The sequence below is a fragment of the Notothenia rossii genome (genome assembly GCF_949606895.1).
Source record: "Notothenia rossii genome assembly, chromosome: 6".
In the NCBI taxonomy this organism is placed as follows: domain Eukaryota; kingdom Metazoa; phylum Chordata; class Actinopteri; order Perciformes; family Nototheniidae; genus Notothenia; species Notothenia rossii.
In genome coordinates, this window is record NC_136909.1 from 3,820,369 (window position 1) to 3,845,718 (window position 25,350).

At 39.5% G+C, this 25,350-nt stretch overlaps 2 protein-coding genes across 5 annotated transcripts in view; one reads left to right on the forward strand and one right to left on the reverse strand.

Moving 5' to 3' along the window:
- LOC307044027 (uncharacterized protein) overlaps positions 1-25,350 on the reverse strand; it is a 219,361-nt gene that overhangs the window by 192,390 nt on the left and 1,621 nt on the right. The window contains exon 2 of one of the 3 annotated variants that reach the window (XM_079689044.1): positions 16,227-17,818. The exons of the other annotated variants lie outside the window; for them this stretch is intronic. Coding sequence (XP_079545170.1) covers positions 16,992-17,818 — 827 coding nt within the window. The 3' untranslated portion in view covers positions 16,227-16,991. Of the gene's footprint in view, positions 1-16,226; positions 17,819-25,350 lie in introns of those variants that run through there. 3 annotated transcript variants of the gene reach the window in all.
- On the forward strand, positions 1,378-8,814 carry LOC307044043 (uncharacterized protein). 2 transcript variants are annotated; one of them, XR_013809501.1, is made up of 2 exons: positions 1,378-2,005; positions 2,354-2,707. XR_013809501.1 is itself a non-coding variant. In XM_079689068.1 (2 exons), exons 1-2 carry the CDS (start codon positions 1,756-1,758, stop codon positions 8,494-8,496), a joined length of 1,272 nt encoding a protein of 423 aa, XP_079545194.1. In that variant the 5' UTR covers positions 1,378-1,755; the 3' UTR covers positions 8,497-8,814. The 2 variants fall into 2 exon arrangements, 1 of the variants encoding a protein (XP_079545194.1); XM_079689068.1 differs by lacking the exon at positions 2,354-2,707 and adding an exon at positions 7,475-8,814.

Genomic DNA, 25,350 nt, shown 5'->3' on the forward strand with positions numbered 1-25,350 from the left:
CCACAGAAAGGACAAAACATGGCAGCCTGAAAAGACATACATTGATGTAGTAAATCCATTTAATCAAGTCAATCAAAAACACATAGTCTAAATAGTGGTTAGCTAAATAAAAAGAAAGATACATCATGTTTACCGTTGAATCTGTGTTTTGTCTCTCCTTGAATGTCTCTATATTTGTTCTTGAGCATGTCTAATGCACACTACTCTCCTGTCATTACATTCTCTCTCTTCACATTTTATCACTTCTCCACCGACCATAGTTACTTATAGTATTGCTACAGCTCTGTATAGTTGCAACTTCTATACACAAATACATACATATAAACAAACTGCTAAGAATGTCTTTCTCTCTCTTCAAATGTTACCGCGGTACTCACTATGGCCCGTGTTATTTACCTGCACTTGATATGTCATCTCTTTTAACAATGTTCTTCCCTCACTTTATCTTCTCTTCATGTGAAGCTCTCCTCTCCTCGGCTGGTTAGGCACGCCAATTCTAGCTGTATAAATATGACGCTCTATGTATAAAAACAAAACAAAACGTACCTTCTTATATCTTTCTCAACTTCACTGAACTTTCTTTCCTCCCGATTTCCATCACTCTTGTACGTTCTCTCTATGTCTGGTCATACATCAATCTGTTCCACGTAGCGCGCCCCCTAGAGGCCTGGAGCACTTCCTCAATGTTTTTTTTTTGCATGTGTTTTGGGATTTGTAAGTGCTTTTGACTTTGCGTATCGTTTTGGTATTTGAAGCGTTTTTCTGTTGCGTTTGTTTTCGGGGTTTGTGTGTTGTATTTAGTTTGCGTAATTTCTGTAAATGCAGCGTTTTTCTGTTGTATTTGTTTTCAAGGTTTGTTTGTTTTTCATTTCATTATTTGCAGGTGTTTCCTGCTTATGTATGCATTTTGGGCCGTTGTTCAGCGTTTGCACCTGCCGGCCACCGTACTTTTCACCTTCAGAATTTTTTTTTTGCTTTCAGATCGTTTTTTTTTCACTTTCAAACTTTTGGCCCTGATGTTGCTTGGCTTACCAAAGATTAGTTTGGCATCCTGAGTGTCAGGCCTCCCTCTGTCATGTTGCCTTCATGGAGGTTAGGTAGCGAGTAATATAACTCAATACTTTCTATACACAATACTCCCGTGATTGGTGTGAAACCAAACTGATACCAGCGTCACAGTTCCGTTAAGCGAGCTGTTGAGCATCGTAGTTGGCAACAATAAAGGTATAAGAGAGCAATTAACTCTGCTAAAATGTGAAATTACGTATCCGCAACGAGCCAGCAGGTTGTTCTGGTGGACCTGACGCACATCCCCCGCTGTCTCACGGAGAGATACCGCAGAATAGATCATGGATGATTGTTTTATTTTGTTTTATTTATTTCATGGTTTCTTATTTTATTTTTCGTTATTTTGTTTTATTAGAGATGGAATGACATGATAATACACACTCTTGTACAGTAGGTGACGGTATGCACCTAAAAGCTGTTTGCAATCCGCCATTAAAAAAGAGAAGAAGAAGAAGAAGTGAAGTTCCCAGCTCTTATGTGACGTCTTGTCGCTACGGTTCTCTCTCTTTGTGTTCCTCAGAAAGTGTGTGTGAGCTCCAGCACTACTGATCCATCATCTGTGTGTCTGGATAAACCTCTGAATGGACTATGTGCTCTTTTTTTCTGGAGCGTTTACCTCGGACATAGGAGCTAGCTTAGCATGCTAGCTGGAAACACGTTAGCAACACTAGTCAGATTGAGAGTTTGATGGAGAGAGAAACGCTGTGTTTAACGGAGTTTGCAGGAAAAGGTGATCTAGTAAACATGAGTAAAGTCCAAATGCTGCTGTCGTTGAAGAAGCAGCGAATCACTGCTGCTGCTGAAGATATATTTGCTCTGTTTGAAAAAACGATAGCAGAACTCGAGGAGGAGCTGTCTCTTTCCAAAGAGGAGAACAAGAGACTCCAGAAACTACTGGACGCTTTTTTACAGCCTCAGCTTCGGATACACAGAGCAGGTCAGTTCCCTTTACTCTTAATTAACACTTTACACTCTTCAGTAACACTTTATTATCACATTAATAACACTTTAGACTCTTGTGTTTAGACACACACACACACACACACACACACACACACACACACACACACACACACACACACACACACACACACACACACACACACACAGCAGCAGCCGCCCTCTACTTGCTACAAACTTAAAGTGGACCTATCATGCTGTATTTCACAAATATATTGTAGGGCCATACCTATATAAAACATGTTTGTGAAGTTTTTTTTTCAAAATACCAAACAGATCATGCATTTTAGCCATGCCTCATTTCGCTCTATTTGCTCTTTTCCAGCTTTTCCAAACGTTCAGCTCGGTCGGGAATCTAAAAGTCAGCCGAATTAGTGTTGATACTGTGAGGAGATGTATTGTGTGAAAATAAATGTAAGATGTTGTTTAATTGCTGATATATTTATGATCCACGTCACGTTTTCAGTGTTGGCGGTGTTACAGTATAAATTGAGTCATGACAACTGGCGACATTCTATTATTTTCGTCATAGGAATCCGGGGCGTGTACATTGAGGACCCATTGTTGACTTACCAGGAAAGAAACATCGTTTGTCGTTTACGTTCATCTTTTGCTATATCTGCCTTCCTAAGATCACTTTGCTGCACATTCAGTACTCGTATGTGAGGTTGTGGGTGAGAGTCCGATATCGTGACGCTTACAGGGAGGTATCGAACATTACAAAGTAGGTGACTGTGTGGATGCCTGTTCAAAACATTGCAAACTTCAATAAATCATTTAAATTATATATTTGTGTCCGACTTTCATTTGTTCATCGTTCTTAATGTGATGTATAGTAGCTTTGATAGCTGTCCATACCTTCAGACAGCCTAAAAGTAAAACACAAGTGGTTTATTCACAGCCCGAACGCTCATCGAGATGACTGGATCAGTCATGACAACTTGTAATCAGCTCCGATTAAATTGTGATATCAATTCTGTAGCTAACCTCCAGGGAGCACGTTTATTTTATGAAATACCTGTATCCCTCTCATCACAACAAGACTACACTGTGCAGGAAAAACAATTACATACATGAAAATAACCTTGATGCATGGGAATTAAACACACAAACTATCTTCCGTGGCTATACTGATATTTCACAGTAACGGTAAACAACAGAAAAGTAAGTCCAGCGGGGCACAAGTTGAATATAATACGGTAGTTCTATCATGCCTTTAAGCCTATACGTTTAACCCATAAGAACCCGGACCCATTTCTACTTTTGGGGAAATTAAGGGGAACGTCATTTAGACTAAATAGACACATTTCTGACAAGTAACCTCCCTAGTGTCAAATATCTGGGCTTTAATGGTAAAGTAACTCTTATTTATAACTTAATTAACAAGGATGATGTTTTGGTTTGCATTTGTTTGAACATACTATGAATTGAAGAATAAAGCATATGTTAACTAAATATAATTGAATCAGCTAAATTAACTGACCAGACCATAATCATATTTCTAATTGTGCATATATGTCACTCCGGGTTTACTGTGAATGTTTAGGGTTAAAGTCCCGATGTGACACCATGTGTCACAGCAATATTTATGGCATTTGTTTCATATCAATTTCATCAAGAAATGTTTCCACAACAGGTTAAATGTAATCAGAATCAAAATACCTTTATTCGTCCCACAGAGGGGACATTTACATTTGTTACAGCAGAAAAGAGCCGAAGACAGCTTAATGTTTAACAAATGACATGTCATGTAAGCATTTTTATTCTTAAATGGCTTGAATATTAACTTTAGCAACAAAAAACCTTTCCAAATCTAGCTAGTTCTGTCACATGTTTTAGCCTGACACATGGACATCTTGGACATGTTGTTATGGGAAGACAAAAGCAAATGACAAGGACCATGACCCCAGACTGTTCAGTGTGTGTCACTTTGGGACTTCATGAGATAAAAAAGGCTAAAGCTGTATAAGGAACTTTCCAGAACATTTAAATTTCATGTGACACCCGTGTCTAAGCAATTCTGTCTGCCTTCCGTGTTCCTGTTGTTATTTACTTCCTCTCTGCCTTCTTCTGATGATTTATCTGTTAGTTTGTGTGTTTAATTCCCATGCATCAAGGTTATTTTCATGTATGTAATTGTTTTTCCTGCACAGTGTAGTCTTGTTGTGATGAGAGGGATACAGGTATTTCATAAAATAAACGTGCTCCCTGGAGGTTAGCTACAGAATTGATATCACAATTTAATCGGAGCTGATCACAAGTTGTCATGACTGATCCAGTCATCTCGATGAGCGTTCGGGCTGTGAATAAACAACTTGTGTTTTACTTTTAGGCTGTCTGAAGGTATGGACAGCTATCAAAGCTACTATACATCACATTAAGAACGATGAACAAATGAAAGTCGGACACAAATATATAATTTAAATGATTTATTGAAGTTTGCAATGTTTTGAACAGGCATCCACACAGTCACCTACTTTGTAATGTTCGATACCTCCCTGTAAGCGTCACGATATCGGACTCTCACCCACAACCTCACATACGAGTACTGAATGTGCAGCAAAGTGATCTTAGGAAGGCAGATATAGCAAAAGATGAACGTAAACGACAAACGATGTTTCTTTCCTGGTAAGTCAACAATGGGTCCTCAATGTACACGCCCCGGATTCCTATGACGAAAATAATAGAATGTCGCCAGTTGTCATGACTCAATTTATACTGTAACAGCGGCAGTTTCTCATGTTTGTCTAGAAGTCTTCTCATCAGGGCTCTATAAATAGAGAACTACGGCAGATATGTAACATTTAATGCAGCCGAACCGTGTATTACAATGCCGTTATGTGATGACCTCCAAAGAGAAAAGCAAGCACACTCGGAATAAAGTGTTTTCGGTCTGTTTCCGGTATTTGTTTATGACGATGTGATGTGACATGTGACATGTGAGACTGGAATGGCACAGGGGAAAATAACGTAGGATGGCACCATTTTAGATGCGGATTTTGTTAAACTAATACGTTTGCGCTGTGGACCAACACTATACATTGACGGGGAAGGGGGTAGACATAAAGATAACACCATTAAACAGTTACACAACAGAAATGATATCGATAGCAGCGTCCCTAGCAACCACCTTGGTAACAATGAAAACGTTGTATAGACACAATTTCCTGAAGTAATCTTCGTAATAACTAGCAAACTAAAGATCATGTACATCCACTGCACACATAATCTGAAATAACAACTCATATTTCTCGCATCAAATGACATCAAAACGCATTTTAATGGCCAAACTAACTTTTAAAATAGGCATTTTACACCGAGAATAAAACGAAGTTCGGCCATGTTTTTTTTTTCTGCAGACAGAAATGCAAACCCGGCGGCAGACATACGTCTCTGGGCGGGCATTTGATTTACCAGGGCGGGGGCGGGCCCACCCCGAAACTTACATTTCCCGGGAAATCTGAATTGTCAAGGGGGGGGGGGGCTGTTAGACGCTCGAGATTTGTCAACGAGGGAGGCGCTCGTTAAGTGTTGTTACGGAAACAGAGGGGTTTTAGGTTGCCATAAGGCTGTTGACGGTCTTATTGGCTATCCATTGGTTGGTTTTGTGGCACATTTGTAACGCTGTGCCAACTTGTGCAGGCAAACTTGAGGAGCGCACAAAGGGTGGAGAGGTGGAGTGAGGGAGAGAAAGGAAGAGAGAGAGATATTGAGCAAGGCAGAGAGCGTGTGCAGCGGTCTGCTTGCGCACAGAGTCTGAGTTTGTGAGAGAGCCAGCTTGAGTCAATTTATCTTCAAAATAGAATTGATAGCCAGCCTCCCTTGTCCCTGGCTGGCTTGCTAGCTCGTTGGTAACTGATGTCTTCTAATGTGCCTGCATTTGGCGCTGAGTTGCCATATTCCTTTCATGAACCACTTCCTGATATCCATTGTTGCAGATAAATATAAATGATAATAGCCAAACTAATCTAGCAAGAGTAAACTGACAAGCTGCTGTGCCGCATCTCACTCAAAAACCCGCATCTCACTCAAAAACCCACACGACTCAACCCAGTGAAAAACCAGTCTCGCGCGCAGCCTTTCATTCAGAATTTCATAGCAAAATAAAAAAAATGATATTAAACTAATCTTTCAACATAGTTTAAAACAAAAATAAATATTAGGACAAAGCCCTACAAATAACAACAATAAACAATAATAAAACAATTAAAATGTTGTATTCAGCCCTTAAAACAGCGGGCCCAAATCCTGGATGGGCGGGCCCGCCCATGACGCCGGGTCTGGAGAAATGTGAAGATCACGTGACATAGACGCCAGCCATTGGAATGAATGGTGAAAAAAAACGTAGGGATCTTACAATTTCATTTTGACTGCACCATCATTACTATTACATAAGAAGGTGCCATAAAATGTTCTGTGATTCTCCAGAACACATATGTTATGATATTAGGGTCATGCAGAGTGAGATGAGATCGCTGTCCCTTTTTAAGAGAGAGAGAGAGAGAGAGAGGGGTGTTGCTTGTGCATGTGTGTTTGTGGATGACAGAGCGACAGTAAGGGAACGTGTGTGTGTTTCCGGAAGTGAAACAAGGCAGAAGAAAAACAGAGGTCTGTGATGTATTTTGTGAAACAGAAGAACAGCTAAATAAATGCAACGGCCTCTCAAGAAGAGCTCGCCTCTCTCCAGTCATTTAAGCTAAAGTGGGTTATTGAACCTGAAGCTTGTTGCTTCTGCCCTCCTCGACTACGGTCTGGGAGCCGACAGGAAAGTTCAACACACAGATGGCCAGTCCGCCCCTTTTTGGCATTATTTCGATGAGCAGATCGCCACTGGGCTTTCAACTAAAGACACAGCCACGCAAAAACTGCGGCATTGGTACAGCTCCTTATGGGAAGGCCTACTCTGCAATTTGTGAAGTGCTTTCCTCCGTGGTGAAACGATCAGCACCGTACCACGGAGGAAAGCGGCAGAAAGTCACCTGGAGTTAAAGAGAGCGGGGCTGCATTGCGTGCAGTGCTTCCTTCTGCAGGTAACGGGGAGATGCGCTCTGGCGGCTCGAGCGGGATCCGAAAATACAATTTAAATATTTTTGCACACTTATTCCACTTATTCCTAGTGTGCCACCGGTTACGGTTTCTGACCCCTGACGTAGTGTATCTGGGAACGATCCCAAATAAAATTCCTTGTTCACATTGCAACTAGTGCTAAACCAGAAGAAAAAACCCTTTTTTAAATGTTTAACTGGAAGTGGAAAGGGGCTGGGCTACATGAGGTGAATTGAGCCAACACAAATACACAATAGGAAGGACTAAGAAAGATAATATGAAAGTATAAAAACAAAGGTATTAATTAGGGCTGCAAAATGTCTCCCATTGTAATGGTGATTAGATTTTTAAATGCTAACACTTAACAGTTTTTTCTGACTGTGTTTCCTGTTTCCTGCAGATGTCCAGCAGCTGGTGGTGGTTAAAGAAGAGGTTCTCCCTGAGCAGCAGGAATGGAGCACCAGTCTGGACCAGGAGGACCCAGAGCCCCCCCCACACATTAAGCAGGAACAGGAGGAACTCAGGATCAATCAGGAGGGAGATCTGCTGCAGGAGCTGGAGGAGGCTGATATCACCAAGTCCACTTTCACTCCTGACCCTGTGAAGAGTGAAGATGATAAAGAGAAACCTCAGTCCTCACAGCCTCATCAAAGACAAACTGAACACATGGAAACAGAAGCTGATGGAGATGACTGTCGAGGACCAGAACCAGCCAGGAACTCAGATCCAGAGAGCAGTTTACAACCAAAGACTGAGGATGAGACTGAAGACTCTTCTGAACCTGACACTGAAGACAGTGCTGATTGGAAAGAGACCAGAGAACCTGCATCAGGCTCAAACGCACTGAAAAATAGACATGAATCTGTCAGTGATCCACGACGTAGTGCTGAAAATAAACCATTCAGCTGCTCAGTCTGTAAGAAAGCTTTTTCACAGAGTGGAAATTTAAAGGAACACATGAGAGTCCACACAAGAGCGAAACCATTTAGCTGCTCAGTCTGTAAGAAAGCTTTTTCAAAGAATATAAGTTTAAAGGCACACATGAGAATCCACACAGGAGAGAAACCCTTTAGCTGCTCAGTTTGTACCAAATACTTTTCACAGAGTGGAAGTTTAAAGCGACACATGAGAGTCCACACAGGAGAGAAACCACACAGCTGCTCAGTCTGTAAGAAACCTTTTTCAAGGAGTGGAAATTTAAAGGATCACATGAGAGTCCACACAGGAGAGGAAATATATAGCTGCAATGTTTGTGACAAAAGATTTAAATGGCATAATCATTTCAAAAGACACAAGTGTGTTGGTCATCAGTCCTCACAGCTTAATGAAATTCAAACTGAGGATAACGGAGAGGCAGAGCCTCCAATCAGCAGCTCCGCTGAACACATGGAAACAGAAGCTGATGGAGAGGACAATGAATAAGCCTTATGACAGTTCACACATGAGAAAAATCTGCCTGATTGGATTAACATTGTCGCACAACATTCATATAAGACTTAAATGATCTCCATCTTTATCAACATAAGTGGACAATATGTTTAATGTTTTTGTCATACTGATTTTCTGATTTATACTTTAACCACTGACTGTTGATGAACCATTTTATCTTGGATTGAGGGCTCCAAGTTTCCATATAGAGATATAGGATTATTTAATGTATTATTCTTTATTTCTAAATGTTTAGTATCATTGGTATCCTATTAATGAGCCCTGTTTTACATAAATGTGCCTGTTATCTGATTGTTTTTGCTTCTGTAACTGTAAGGGAATACATTTGTCTATTTTGTATCCTGATGACCTAATGCCGTTAAATGTAATACGTTACTACCTAACCCCTAGATTCTACCGGGTCCGTCTGCGTCGCGTTGCGGCCTCGTTACGGCTGCGCCGCAGCGTCCGCGCAACTCACGGCCACTCTAGTCAATGGGTGCTATTCCACCAGACGCGCCGCGTTATGGCTCAGAAGCGTCCCAGAATCGTCGCGCCGCTGGACTCCGCTCTAAATACGATTGAAGTCTATTTTTCAACGCGAGGCGTTGCAGAGGCGGCGGCGGGCAGGAAGTGGACCAGTCAGAGCATCCGGCACATCCCCCAAATAAACTAATTTGCAGACCCTATCCCTCCGTAGTCTTTCAAGTAGGAGGACAAATGCCAGTGTTCTCCTCAGGTTTACAGGCACTGTGTAAATTATATATAGAATAATTATGATGATAAATGCATTTTTTCACCACTAAAATACAGCAACACATCTTTGATTCATATCGTTTATAACTGGGATATTACAATTATTATTAACTTTGTCTGTACAAAGTAGCCCGTCCAGGAAATATGCCCAAATCAACAAAAACTGCGAGCCGGAAGGCAAGACGCTCCGCTTCTGAAATGCTTCTGAAATGCTTCTGAAACGCGCCCGGTAGGGTATAATAATAATAATAATAATAATAATAATAATAATAATAATAATAATAATAATAATAATAATAATAATAATAATAATAATAATAATAATAATAATAATAATAATAATAATAATAATAATAATAATAATAAAGCATTAAAAAATTTTATTAGAGTTTTTTTACAGGTGCTCAAAGCGCTTTACAATTACACATTACACATATTAGACATGGAATAGTCAGACAACCACAGTGACGCGTCGTAAAACCCGGAAGTAAACTTCTTCCGGTTCCTTCGTCAAAAACCAATGCAAATTCTCCATAGGATTTTGGAAAATAGCTCGAAATAAGGTCTGTGGTTGACACACATTTAAGAGAGGGATCACGTTTTGTTCAGCCGGATAATCTCCACATGTCAACCCTACTTATATAATTTTTGAATCATAAATCTATTTGCCAAAAGCGAAATGCTAACGTTATGCTATAAACGAACTACAAGCCAGTAGAGCAGCAGGGTCGCACGACTTCAACGTCACGCCAACTTAAGATCGTTTCAACTGACTTGCACTGAAACTGCACTTTGAACACTTTAAATATATTAACATTTTAAACTGTATACCCCGGTTATCTAGGCCCTTTTTGTTTTGTTTAATATATACCAGGTTTATCCAGGCCCTTTTTGTTTTGTTTTATGTATACATGTCAAACTGGGAAACAATATTTCGATATTTCTGGATGTATAACACATGTAGAATTTTGACAATAAAGCTGAATTTGACTTTCGCGTGCTTGCATATTTTAACAAAGCTTTTCATTTTAGCCACACTGAATTTAACTAGAAGTCATGGCTGTGTCAATTACCAGTCTGATATCGTTTTACAAAGATGACAAGAACAGTGTAGATAGAGGAGAGAACCACTACAAGTCAGGACACGTAACAGTGCAGCCTAGATGAAGGTGTGCTTACCGGTGTTGTCAGGGCTAGCATGAGAGACAAGGTTTATAGTGTCGGTGAGTAGTGATAGCAAGAGTACCGTTAACCTAGAGTTAATTTATTCAAATTAATTCCCATCAACAAATCAATTGTATGTGTCACATGAAATCTTTATTAGGCAAGGCAAGGCAAGTTTATTTATATAGCACTTTTCAACACAAGGCAATTCAAAGTGCTTTACAAAAAATGAAAGACATTAAGAAAATGGCATTTCAAATCAGTCATTAAAAAGAAAAGCTAATAAAATAAACATTAAAAGAAAAAATACATGGATAAAAGTTACAGTGCAGTCTAAGATATGAATAGTTCAATTAAAAGCCGCGACAAAAAGAAAAGTCTTCAGCCTGGATTTAAAAGTAGTCAGAGTTGCAGCGGACCTGCAGGTTTCTGGGAGTTGTTCCAGATATTTGGAGCATAATAACTGAACGCTGCTTCTCCATGTTTAGTTCTGACTCTGGGGACAGAAAGCTGACCCGTCCCAGAAGACCTGAGTGATCTGTATGGTTCATCATTTAGCAGGAGGTCAGAAATGCATTTTGGTCCTAAACCATTCAGTGCTTTATAAAGAGCAGCAGTAATTTGAAATCTATTCTTTGACACACAGGAAGCCAGTGTAAACACTTCAGAACTGGAGCGGTGTGAATGTTGCCTCTGATAAATAGGAAGCAAGTGTACCTTTATATACTGCAGGGTAGCTTGTACATTTCTCATTGGGGCCAATAAAGCTCTATAATTATACATGAACAACTATTTGATTATAAAGTAGAAGGAAAAGTAAATACTCAAGTAAATGACCTAAAAATGGTTCAGTAACTTAGTAAATGTACTTAGTTACTATCCACCACCACTGCATTAGGATATAAACAGCTGTTAGAAAAATTGTTCAGTATGTGTCATGAAGCGCACGTGATATATATTTATAAAAAAATGTTATACCTTTCATTTTCTTGAAACTAAGGCAAAGCACATTTCAGCATCAAAGAGTACAAGTTATTTTCTATAGACAACATGTCAACAAAAACCATTGCAGTTTTAAGAATAATATGCTGAAATCAAACAACTTCTTAAGATAAGCACAAAATAAAATGTCCACAAAGGGAAAAAGCATGTGGGACGTTCATTCCTTAAGAAAAGGGCACTGTGTTGATTTAAAATGGCATAACGAGTGCCATAAAACAAACAGATCTTCTTTGAATAGTGGCATTAATAATATGTATGAATTTACTGGAATGTATTCAACAGCAGTAAGAAAGCTTTTTGCAGCATCAGTGTTACATCTCAGGAGCTGCAGCGACCTCTAGTGGACAGTTTTGACAGCATAGAGAGAGAAATGGCAGAACAGAGCTGCAGGGAAATGACCTTAAAAATAGAAATAGAACATATCTATAAATGCTGAGACACCAGTCCTAAACATATCATTTCTGGAGACAATGCTTTAATTACAGTTACGGTGGAACAGCCTAAAAAACACCCAACTGCACTGAAATCACAGCAAGAAGAAAAGACAGAAAAATACTTGCTGCTATCTCCATCTCTCCTATATGGCAATCATTTCAATATTCCTCTAACCAAAAATACTGAAGAACAACGTTTCTAAACATCTTCTGAAATGTACAATATAGTCCCTTTGAAAAGGTTTTCTCACAGTACATAAATAAATACTTTAAGAAGTTAAGACATGAAATGACATTAATGAAATGATGGAGTGACAGTGGAAAAGGGGGCAAAGGAAGAGTCGACTGGTGAGATTCGATGGTTATAATCTTAGTAATTTCCCTCCCTAATTATCTCCCCTCTCCTCTCAGGGGCCCGAACCCCATTGAGGTGATCGCTGGAAGACGTCGTGGCCTAGACCCCCTCACCCACTGTGGCTCACCCTGAGGGGGAGGAGAGAGAGGAGGGCAGCACCCTGAGGACCCCCTGCTGACCCGGGACACTGGCAGTGATTTGTGTGTGAGTGAAAAACACATCAGAGAAAAAAAAAAAAAGCTACAAAAAACGTCAGCTTTTGTTCATCCCACGTCATTTGGTTTGGGAGTCCAGTGTTTGTGAGTTACTATTTACTTTTACATTTTTACTTCAAGAAAATAAAATGCTTTCTCTAACAGTCGGAAATAAAAATAAATAACCACTAACTGATTAATTGAATTCCTTCACTGTCACTGTACATTGCTAATTAGGTTATAAAACATATGAACAAACCATAGCTGTGTGTTTACCTGATGAAGCTGGCAATGTAGACGTTAATAAATGTGGCCATGAGGTACTGGCAGTCGAACCGGTCCATAATGACACCTTGACCTGGGATCGTGTTGGCAAAATTCTGGAAGAACAGACAACAGTACATGTGATCAGACTGCTGCTATGAATATAAATAGAGCAAAGACAATAGACATTAAAAGGGATAGTTGGATTGTTTTGAAGTAAACAAACGTGTCAGAAATCCCTACTTTGATCTTGAAGGCTCTCTTGAAGCCGCTGGTGAAGAATCCTCCGAAGGGTCCCATGATGGAGGCGAAGGAGGAGAGAGCGATGCTGTGGATATGGAACGGATACAGACGCACCGTGGTCTGTGGAGATAAGGAACATGTCTCAGACTGAAACAGAGACCTGAAGTTCAGTCAAACTAAACTAGTTATTTGGCTAAAATAGGACTTGCATCCCCAGGCTTTTAGTATCAAAATCAAACCTGGCTGAGAAAAATATAATGAGGTTGAAACGTATGATAAAAACCTGGTGTTAAACGGTGCTTCGGTTCTGGTAATGTGTACTCTAGAAACAACATTTAGATATATTTTAACTTTACTTAATGAGTAACAGGATTAAAACTAAATAACATAGCTGACACAATTAAAGTGTTTTGAAAGGTTGCGACACAAATACATTATTCTACAAATATTACGGATCCCTCTTGTTTTTCGGCATACTGGATTTGAAATATAGTGATTTTATTGTTTCATAGTTACATTCATGTTTATATGACTTGTGATGCCAGAAAACAGGAAGGACAGATGAAGGTCAGGAGAGTCTTACCCATCCGGTGAAGGACTCCAGGACGGAGGGCAGGGTGTAGTCCTGCAGGCTGAGTTGATCTTATCCGCTTCACAAATGTTGTCTTACATGATTGCTTTCCCTTTGATTTAACAGGCACTGATTTTTCTGCTTGAATATTTCTAGCTGTGAAAAAAAAGGCAAGATAATAAACAAGTCAACACAGTGAAATATTTCTTGCTGTGAAAGACTCAGTGTTGTAGTCAAGTCACCAATTCACGAGTCCAAGTCACTCTCGAGTCACCACTCTTCGAGTCCGAGTCCAAGTCCGAGTCACCCAAGGAGTGTCCGAGTCGAGTCCGAGTCGAGTCCGAGTCATCATTACCTGTGTTCGAGTCCGAGTCCAAGTCTGAGTCACCTAAGAAGAGTCCAAGTCAAGTCCGAGTCACAAGTCTTCATGTATTAATCTTCGTGGATATATGTGTTGAAATGTAACTGCTCCTATACATTGCTTTTATCCTGTCATGTTATACTAATCTGTCTATTGAACTGCTGGGAAGCGAGTTTGGCTACAATTCTTGTAATAGGTGCTATTGTGGTGCTGCGAGATGGGAGTCGGAGGCGGGGTATCGAAGCTACAAGCTAGACTTTTATTTAGCATCGGAACACACATGTAAACAACTTCATGGACGGGAAGCGAAGAACGGCGGAAACAGGAAGTCCGGCTAATTAAAATGTCCGTGCGGAACAATACCCAAACCCATAGATCCGTGGGTGAATAATGTCAATCAACACACACACTATACAAATATAAAGCTTATTACTAATATTAATATTATTATTGTTATTATATATAAATAAACTATATTTAAAAAGAGTTACCTTTTAGAGAAGTGATTATATTTGTATGCCAATATTTTCCTATGGTAAAGTTTTCGTTTTGCACTTTTATTTTGATAGTAATAAGATCGGGACTCTTATTTTGAAGGAACTTTTACCGGTTAAATCGGTTTACTGATAAAGATTTAGCCCCAGGAAGCACATGGCTACTTAGCATGCAAAAGGACGTCATTCTGCATCTTAAGTAGCCATGTGTTTTCGTGTTATCGGCTGAATCTTTATTTATTGATTAGATCATGTTACTCTGATGATAGTGTTCAAGACAGCCATGTCTGAACTCGATCCTTAGAGTCATGTGTTACAGAGCCTTCTCTTCAATATTGTTTCCACATAACGAGCATTTTGCGCTGCTCTTTTCCAATGTGGAAGCAGAATGTGCGAAAGCATACAGCAGGATGCGGGGTGTGTCTCTAGACATCTTTAGACTGGAATAGCGGGGCCCAGTACTGAACTCGCCTCGCAGGTGCACATGCCAGGACAGAGGACATCAGACTCCAGAGAAAACTTGCTCGAGTCCAAGTCTGAGTCATCATTACCAGTGGCGGCCGGCCCATAGGAGCGCCGCCCCACCTCTTCCCACATACAAAAAAATATATAAAAATATATATTAAATTAATAAAAAATATATTTCAAAAAATATATATAAAAAAATATATATATTTTATATTTTTTATTTTTAATGAACAAGGTAAATATCATACAATTGGTATCAGCAAAATGTATAATCTACAATCAAATCTTGTTTAAAATTGTGTTACGATGTCTAAAGTTACTGATAAGTCACATGTTTCCTTTCTGGCCTTGCCCTTGGCATTAGTTTATCATTACGGGGCGCTGCCCCCGAGCCAAACAGCAGCAACCAGCACGTTGCAAAAGTCTCAATAGTAAACTGTGCCGCCGAAACATAATTTCAGCCAATCAGCGCCGTCAAATATTTTGGTCACAAGGGCGCTCACGTTGGCGCCCACGTTGCTTACGTGCGTTGACGTGAGTTGTTTTTTAGACTCGTGAGGAACTGGGGTAGTATCTATAGTAACGCAGTGTAGGCGGAGCCGTGACGTCATCTTCAATGAGCTCCCCAGAAAAATAACACAGCCGTTAGCTCTTAGCACTCAGAGCTCACAGCTCTTCATATCTGTTCAGAAATTAGACAAAAGTTAAACAAGTACAAACCACATACTGTCTGTGTCATGGCGAATACAGTCGCTGGTTTATTTATGTCTGTATAGGCCGTTGTTGTGAGTGTGGACGGTCGGAGCATTTACAACGTTAGCTTAGCCAAATCTCCATTAGAAAACACGCATTTTAAAAGGTTTTTCACCTGCCGTCTGTCTGCAGACTTGTCAAAGCCTTAATTCATAGTTTTTACTATCCGGTATCAGTATGTTGTTACTTCAGCATCATTTTGAAACGTGTATTACAATTAAATCACGGTCAAATATGTTCATCTTGTTGTGGTTGTAGCCCCCTTGACAGCGATTCTCTCTCTAGTTTAGCATACTCAGCCCGACTCAGCCTGGTTGTTCATGGCCCTAGAACCACGATTTTATGGGGTCATTACATCACCAGAAGTCCCAATTTAAGGGGTCATTTCTCCCCAAAACATTTTTTTTACTCACTATATCAACAGCCCCACCAAAAATATTGTCCACCAGCCGCCACTGATCATTACCTGTGTTCGAGTCCGAGTCGAGTCCGAGTCATCCTTATCTGTGTTCGAGTCTAAGTCCAAGTCATCATGCATGAGAATTCACAAGTCCAAGTCCGAGTCGCGTCAATCAGTGTGCGAGTCCGAGTCAAGTCACGAGTCCCGAAAATCGGCACGGACTCAAATACTCCATCTCTGGAAAGACTTGAGCTGTCAATCTGCAGTGTAACTTCCAGTCGTCTCATTAATAAATGTCAGACTTGCAGTGTGGTATAAAAGGCAAAATAAATCAATAAAATGCAAAGCGTTAAATGTGTGCAGAGGGCGACACCATCTGGTCACAACTTTAACTATTTTACCATGTTTATGTGCAAATGAAGAACTCTCACTGGCTTAGAACCTTTTTCCTTGAGTGAGTTTCTTTTATTTTCTGACTTTTTTTTATGGGTATTTGACTTTATATTAAATACATAACAATAACAGTGCAGAACATCTAATACACTTCACTCTGAATCCAGAACAATACAACTGCAGGAGTATGGATAAAGCCATATGTTTGCATGCATTTTGAGCAGAATCCAGCAGAGTGACAAGTGACATTTTATCTTTTTAGAAAAAAACAAACACATCTGGGGTCATTTGGGTGCATTTTCAATATCTGTCGATTTGATGACATCGATTTTTAACCGTTAGAATTGAGGGGAAGTTCCTAAAATCCATCTAACCATCACCCATTGGTGAATGTGTGATGTGTAGCCAGAATGCCCAAAACAGGAAGTTGTCACACACTCTGGTAGCTATCATTAGCAGCTAATATGAAAACTCCGTTATTGACATACATATGAGGATTCAACAGCGTTTATATGCGTTTTAATTCCATTGAACACAACTTTTGATCAGAAAACAGCAACTTATTTTCCGATTTGGTCCCGTAAAGCTATGTTGTTTGTTGTCTGGGTTAGCTTCCCCTGTCGCAAGTTTTGGTCGCTCAGTGATGATACTTATACTTATAGAATCTGTGGAATCTCAGCTTGCTAGCTGATATCTTGTTTGTGCAGATCTGCATGTGTTTTTTTAAATTTCCACTCGATGCAAAATATTTGGTACAAACTAAGCAGCTAAAGGGTTTCTCTCTTGTGTGGATTCTCATGTGTTCCTTTACATTTATATTCTTTGAAAAAGCTTTCTCACACACTGAGCAGCTGTGTGGTTTCTTTCCTGTATGGATTCTCATGTGTGACTTTAAATGTATATTCTTTGAAAAAGCTTTCTCACAAACTGGGCAACTAAATGGTTTATTTTTAGCAATACGTTGTGGATCACTGACGGATTCATATCTATCTTTCAGTGAGCTTGAGCCTGATGCAGGTTCTCTGGGCTCTTTCCAATCAGCACTGTCTTCAGTGTCAAGTTCAGAAGAGTCGCCAGTGTCAGGTTCAGAAGAGTCCCCAGTGTTGTCCTTAGTCTTTGGTTGTAAACTGCTCTCTGGATCTGAGTTCCTGGCTGGTTCTGGTCCTCGACAGTCATCTCCATCAGCTTCTGTTTCCATGTGTTCAGTTTGTCTTTGATGAGGCTGTGAGGACTGAGGTTTCTCTTCATCATCTTCACTCTTCACAGGGTCAGGAGTGAAAGTAGACTTGGTGATATCAGCCTCCTCCAGCTCCTGAAGCTGCTCTCCCTCCTGACTGATCCTGAGTTCCTCCTGTTCCTGCTTCATGTGTGGGGGGGGCTCTGGGTCCTCCTGGTCCAGACTGGTGCTCCACTCCTGCTGGTCAGGGAGAACCTCTTCTTTAACGACCACCACCAGCTGGACGTCTGCAGGAAACAGGAAATGCACAGTCAGAAAAAACTGTTAAGTATTAGCATTTAAAAATCTAATCACCATTACAATGGGAGACTTTTTGCAGCCCTAATTAATGCCTTTGTTTTTATACTTTCATATCATCTTTCTTAGTCCTTCCTATTGTGTATTTGTGTTGTCTGAATTCACCTTATGTAGCCCAGCCCCTTTCCACTTCCAGTTAAAAATGAAAAAGGTTTTTTTCTTCTGGCGTAGCACTAGCTGCAATGTAAACAATAAATTGTATTTGGGATCGTTCACTGATACACTACGCCTATAGAATATAATTAAAATACTATTTTACAAATTTAAATCCTGCATTCAAACCTTATTTAAGTAAAAGTATGCAAGTATCATCAGAACATTTTACGGCACCTTCTTATGCAATAGTAATGATGGTGCAATAAAATGTTCCCTGTCAGTGTTTAATTTATGATGTTTCTTGATTATTTTGTACGTTGCATTTTACTGCTGTAAATGTTCAAAGTTGCGCTTGTGTGAATGATTATAGATGAGGGAACCTGCTAAATGTTAAAATATGTGTGTTTTTTTATACACAGTACCAGTCAAAAGTTTGGACACACCTTCTAATTCAATGTTTTTTGTTTATTTGAATTTGTTTCTATTTGTAGATTAATACTGAAGGCATTACAACTATGAAAGAACACATATGGAATCATCTAGTTAACAAAAAAGTGCAAAAACAAAAAAAATGAAGAATATGATTTTTACTTTAAATTCTTCAAAGTAGCCCCCTTTTGCCCTGATGACAGCTTTGCTCTCTCTTGGCTTCTCTCAGGCCCTGGCCACACGAGGACGATAACGGTAAAACGCATACGCAAATGCAAAAAAGGCTTCCGTCCACACGCAATAGACACCGGAAAGTTTTTATGGCAAGAACCACTCAACCCAGTAAGGAAAAACGGCCGTCCATCATCATTTCAGTGTTCAGGGCTCGACAGTAACGGTTGCCAAGTTGCCATTGGCAATCATTCAGAAAAAATGTCAACCACTTCTTGGCCTTTGGTTGCCATCAGTGGCAACCAGTTTTTAACCAGGGTTCCTGCAGGTTTCGCCAACTGAAATTTAAGACTTTTTAAGACCTTTTTAAGACCACTTTGAATAGAATTTAAGATCTATTTCACGGCAAGAAAGTATGACGGAAAATTGCTATGAAAGAAGAAATACGTCCCATAATTACTTACAAAGTAAATGTATTCATGTTCAACATAAGAACAATGACTGAACATAACATAACTGTACAGAACTGTGTTAGCGTGTTAGACAAAAAGTGTGTGTGTGGTGTGTGTGTTAGGGCTGTGCAATTAATCGTATTTTAATCACAATTACGATTTTGGGCTTCCACAATTACGAAAACAACATCATCGAAAAAAACTATTATTTAGCTTTGCTTTTGCTGACAGTGCACTACAACATATTTGATCTAATTGATTGTAGTCTAATTTATATATTATATATTTATATATTTTTAGTAGCTTGTGGAAGTGTGCTCAAATATTTGTTGATCTTGTTTATTGGTATTTATTATTTTTGATATTATTTATTTAAATGTATAATTTATTTAATTTATTTTTGGATTGGTTTTTCAGTTGAATTATACGTTCAGGGTAATCAACAGTTAAAAAGATACTGTTCAAATTATTATTTGTTTTAAAGTTTAATAAATGGATGTTTTCAAAGTCAATGAATACTCGTATTTAATAATCGTGATATCAACTATTGACCAAAATAATTGTGATTATGGTTTGCCATAATCGAGCAGCCGTGTGTGTGTGTGTGTGTGTGTGTGTGCGTGCGTGCGTGCGTGTGTGTGTGACAAGAGCGGCAACAATCTTTCATTGTTGCTGTTGTATGATTGGTGTTTAACTACGGTATTTAGCGTCTACAGCATCTCCGCTTTTAGGGTTGACGTAGACCCAAACGTCGCCCGGAGGTCCCCCGGTGTTGTTGCGGGAGCTGCTGCACTAGCTAACGCTCCACTAGCTAACGCTACATTAGCAAAACAGACACTAATTTATTTTTGCAAAAGGTGCAGCGGGCTTCAAACACGTTCCCCTCCACTGGTTTCAACCAAGCACTAAATTAGATGTTTTCCAACCAAATACGGTTGAACTGACACTTCCCCATAGGACATATTTATTTATAAGTAGATTCGAAGAGACATTTCTGACTGCCGCTAGCTGAAGCTTGGTTGGTTGCTAGGTTACTAGCTGGGTGTTCTCCAATAAGGGGCCGGGGGAAACAAAGTTAGTGATTACTGGTTCCATGTTGATTTATTTCAATAGAAATTGTTGGGGGGAACTGAAAGGCTCTTACCGTACTGGTTACTTTGCAGCCTGGACATTTCCCCCAAAAAACATTTAGACGCGATCGCTACACAGAAGTACCTTTCAAATCCCATCATTTTTAAGACCTTCTAAATTATATTTAAGACCTTTCTAAAAAAAATTGTCATATTTAAGACCTTTTTAAGGCCTTAAATTCAGATTATCAAATTTAAGACTTTTTAAGACCCCGCGGGAACCCTGTTAACATAAAGAAATAAGGACAGCAAACAGCTAAATGTGCACCCCAAAATAGATAAATGTTAATTATTTGTTGTATTAAGAGTGATATTTAATTATTGTTGTGACCAGTCGGAACCCGATACTCAAATTGCACGTGCATTGGTGTGATTACAGAGCCAGAAAGCGATGCACGTTTACTCGCGTGTGCGGTGCGTCGTGTGTTTGTTTTACAAAAAATGGCGAAGCAAAGTAAGTTGTTTGACTGTGCGGTAAAAAGTTCAGCTAACACCTCAACTTCTCAAACGAATGTTCAAAGTGATTCAACTGATAAAGCAAAAGGTAAACCCGAACGAAAAGCTAAAAGGAATGTTGTCCATTCACTTCCGGTAAAAGTTCCTTCAAAATAAGAGTCCCGTTCTTATTACTACCAAAATAAAAGTGCAAAATGAAACCTTACCATAGGAAAATATTGGCATACAATTATAATCACTGCTATAAAAAGGTAACACATTTTAAATATAGTTAGACATATTAAAGGTAATTTACAGCATTAATAATTAATATCTAATTTTTAACTTAAACTTTATTTAACATTAGAAATGGATTAGTTTGGCCAATCCAAGACTTCAATGCTGAAGGGCCAATGGATCTATGGTGGGGGTCAGCACAAAGTTCAAGAAAACCCACATTTGAAAGGGAGACAACGGATGACCAAGAAACTGGTGACTTGCTCAATTCATTTGTGAGGGATCTGTGAAGAACATGACAACAGCTGCACCACTGGTGTTTAGTATACCAGCCATTGAGGGTGGACAAGTTTCCTACCACTTAGGTTTCAAATAAGTGTGTTATTATACTTATTGTAAAAGCATTTGAACATTCTTTTGTGTCACATGTTCATTATTAAGTTGATGTATAACTGTATAGTATCTTAATTATTTAAAATATAAGGTATCTAAAAATGGCAACCGTATTTTCAGTTTTGGCAACCAAAAGCTGATGCCTGGTTGCCAGCCTGGTAACCACTTTTAAAAGTTAGCGTTGAGCCCTGGTGTTCATTTTGGCAGCTATTTTTGATTTAGTCTTTAGACGAAAATGGTTATTAATTTTAGTCACATTTTAGTCCTTTTTATCCTTCATAGTTTAAGTCTAGTTTTAGTCCAGTTTTAGTCGATGAAAAATCATTACATTTTAGTCAACTTCTAGTCAAAATGTTTTCTCTCTTTAAACTAATTCAGTTTGGCAAATACAGTAATCTGAGATTGGAATCAAGGTGATAGTATCAAGTGTTGAAATGAGTAAATCAACATTTTACTCTCTTAACACTCTACTTGTGTAATATCTAGGGCAGATCTCTGTCTGCCGCTGCAGTGTCTGTTAGGCCCCGCCCCCCGCACACAGAGAGACTCGGGGAGATCGCTCTTCTGGAGTGAAGAGAGCGGAAATAATGATATTGCAAGTTAGAAATGTAAGATGCATTTTGACAGACAAGACCCTGCATTTTGAATGTCCTATAGTCCACCATTAACACCTTAGTCTTGTCAACGAAAACTAAATATACATTTTGTCATAGTTTTTATTATTAAAAATTTAAAGCATGTTAACATCTTAATCTCGTGGAGGAGGAGGTGTGAGGGTGTGGGGGGCTTTGCTGGTGTCACTGTTGGTGATGTATTCAGAATTCAAGGCATCCTTAACCAGCATGGCTAACACAGCATTCTGTAGTAGCCAGCAAAATACAAATCATATTCTGGATTTTTGAACACTTTTTTGTTTACTAGATAATTCCATATGTGTTCTTTTATAGTGTTGATGTCTTCAGTATTAATCTACAAAGTAGAACTAATTTAAATAAATAAACAACTTAGAATGATTGTCCAAACATTTGACTGTGTCTAATACTAGTGTATATCTATGAAAAAAATTTAAAATATATATATTATAAATACATGTTGGCAATACTTGATCGATAAGATTTTACATTAATTTATATTAATGTTTTAATTACATAATGACCCTATTCTTTATCAAGTAACATTTTAGATGTGTTTAATTAATTATTGAACATATTTATTCATTGATTTTTTTAATGAATTATTCTCATGAAATTGGAAATAATCCAAAGTATTGTTTTTATTAGCTTTTTACATATTTAAAAAGAAAAGGTGAATAAAGAAGCATATTAACACTAAATTATCAATGTATGTCACATTTAAATCAACTAGTGCAGGGGTCGGCAACAGGCGGACTGTGGTCCGGATCCGGACCCAGACGCTGACCTATACGGACCCGGACCTATAATCAATACATTAATAGGGGATCTCTAATTTTGACAGGGCGATTCTATGCTAACCCCTGCCGACAGGGGGCGAAAGAGACGAGTGAGCGATACAGGGAGAGAAACACAGAAGAAGAGACGAGAGAGCGGCAGAGAGAAGCAGAGGGGAAAGTGAGTGAAGAGAATAATTAGCGATACAGGGAGAGGAGAAGAGAGTGAACAGGCGTGTTAGCGGCAGACAGGGAGAGACAAATAATTACACATGGCGCTCTCCAAGAAGAGGACAGTGAGAACAGAGCTTTTAACCCTGAGTGGACTCATTCATGTTCATCCTGCCCACTGGGAGCACAGAACCAGTGTGTCTCATTTGTTCGGAGACCGGGGCGCTCATTAAAAGTTCCAAAACGCCACCATGAGACAAAACACAAAGTGTTTGACCAAACATTCCCTCTCAAGTCAGAACTGAGGTCACAAAAAATAAGCAGTCTCAGAGCCCAATATGATCAGTCCACCAGGATCAAAATAAAACTAAATATCGTTCCAGGGCAGGCTAACCGAGGCTAACCAATGAGCTAACCGAGGCTAACCAATGAGCACCTGCATGTGTTTGAGAATGGCCCTGACACCATTTCAGCCCAGATCTAAACTCCTGGCAGGACAAGCTCGAGCTCAATTCTCGCACTGAATAAAAAAAAGTGAGTGAGGGACTGCAATATAAGAGGGAAAGAAAGAGAAACTTTAAAACTGTCGTTAAGATGTGGAAAGACTGATATTGTTCTATCATCGTCTGAAACTGTTAGGTCATGATGTGAAACGGTTAACAAAGAAAAAGGGAAACTCAAGCTGCTGCTACACTTTATTTTATTTATCTAAAATTAAGCACTTTTAAGATGCACATATTTTCAAAAGCTATTTTATTTATTTTCTCTATTTTATTTTTAAATGCAGCCCGAGAGGAACATTACATATCCACAGTATTTACTGTATATCTGTATAGTTCAATGCTAAGTGACAAAACATAGGTGTTTATGAATTGTACTTTCTTTATTTGATTGGCAGTCAGTTGTTGATTACATGCAGACGTTGATAAAGCTACAGGCTACTTCAATATATATATATCACTAATTCATAAAGTAAGCTAGACATTTTGATGTTCCGGACCTTTGCATGGGGAGATTTTCTCTAACTGGACTTTGTTGAATTTTTGTTAAATACCCCTGAACTAGTGCCTACATGTATCAGGGTTTCCCACACGTCGACTTTATGGGCGGGCCGCCCAGGTATATTAACGGCCGTCCAAGTATATTTTGCGACCCATTCATTTTTTCTTTTTTTTTGTATTAGTCCGCGACCACGACGCCATCTGCGATCGATTCACTTGTGGACAATGATCCATCACTCTACGCCTCCTGTACCCAGGCCCGGACTGGCCATCGGGGAGGACCGGGGGGTCTCCCGATGGCCTGGCCTGTTAAGTGGCCTGCTGGCCTGAGGGTTTGTGTGGGTCTGCCTCACACAGGGTGACTGGCTGTCTACATGATGTGACCTGCCGACATGGCCACTGTCATACAGATCATAAATCAAAGCCCTTGATTGTGTGTCATTCAAGCTCGGGATAACTACAGCTCAGGTGAGGTAAAGGACTGAGTGTTTAGATAGTTAACTTAGTCCAACTGAGTGGTTCTCAAACTTTTTCTGTCAGGCCCCCCCTTTGGAGAAAAAAAAAAAGTCAGGCCCCCCCAACACAAATAGTCAGGCTCAGTGGCGGCGCCAGAGATATGTGGTGTGGGGTAGTTTGACGTTTCATAGAGGGTGCTCAAACATTTAGGGTTTCCCATTAATGTACCAGGCGCTATAGTGGAATTTTCTACTGCAACAATCCCCACGCATATACACAGTGTGACCAGTTACAATGAAGGCTCGATAATCAGCTCACGGCATATAGGTGTAAGCAGGGGTAAAGTGCTATTTTTATAGGTGGTGAGTGGACCTTACATAGGGGGTCCGGGGGCAAGCTCCCCCGGGAAGATTTTTAAATATTGAAGTTAAAAGCATCAATCTGGTGCACTTTGAGAGCAAAATAAAGAGATCTATGCATACATCTCTCAACACCCATTTGAAACAGAACTGTAAACAGATTTACTTTTTCTTTATGGATATTTTACAAATCACTCCCTTTTAAACTTTATTCTTTTTTTAATGTCATATAGTATTTCATACCTGTTTTTAATTTATTCTCTTATTTTTTTATAACTATAATGATCATATAAACGTGTACCTCGGAAATATTTGTTTACATTAATGGTGACCAAAACGTTTGAGACCCACTGAGATAACACAGAGAGTCCTTTAGCTCACTGAGGCTCTCAGTCTCTTAGGAGAGGACTCTCCTCCACTTTGTTGTTGAAAAAACTCGTTATATCCGTTAGCGTAGCTCGCTAGCACCAGAAGCTAACAACAACGATCTCCGGTACCGTTGGGCTCTCTCTCTCTCGCACGCACACAAAATGGCTCGTTCCACACACACACAGAGCCGAGCTTTAATGAAAAACAGAGACCGATACGTAATAGTACTGTATGATATTATTTTCGAATCAATAATTTTTTTTAAATATGATTTTCTTTTCTTTCCTCCTGGTCTCTCGCGCCCCCCTGTTATGCCTCTGCGCCCCCCACTTTGAGAACCACTGGTCTAACTTAT

Coding starts and splice junctions, on each gene's coding strand:
- LOC307044043 (XM_079689068.1), top strand. CDS start 1,756: ATGGAGAGAGAAACGCTGTGTTTAACGGAGTTTGCAGGAAAAGGTGAT. Junction 2,006..7,474: donor GCTTCGGATACACAGAGCAG/GTCAGTTCCCTT, acceptor TGTTTCCTGCAG/ATGTCCAGCAGCTGGTGGTG.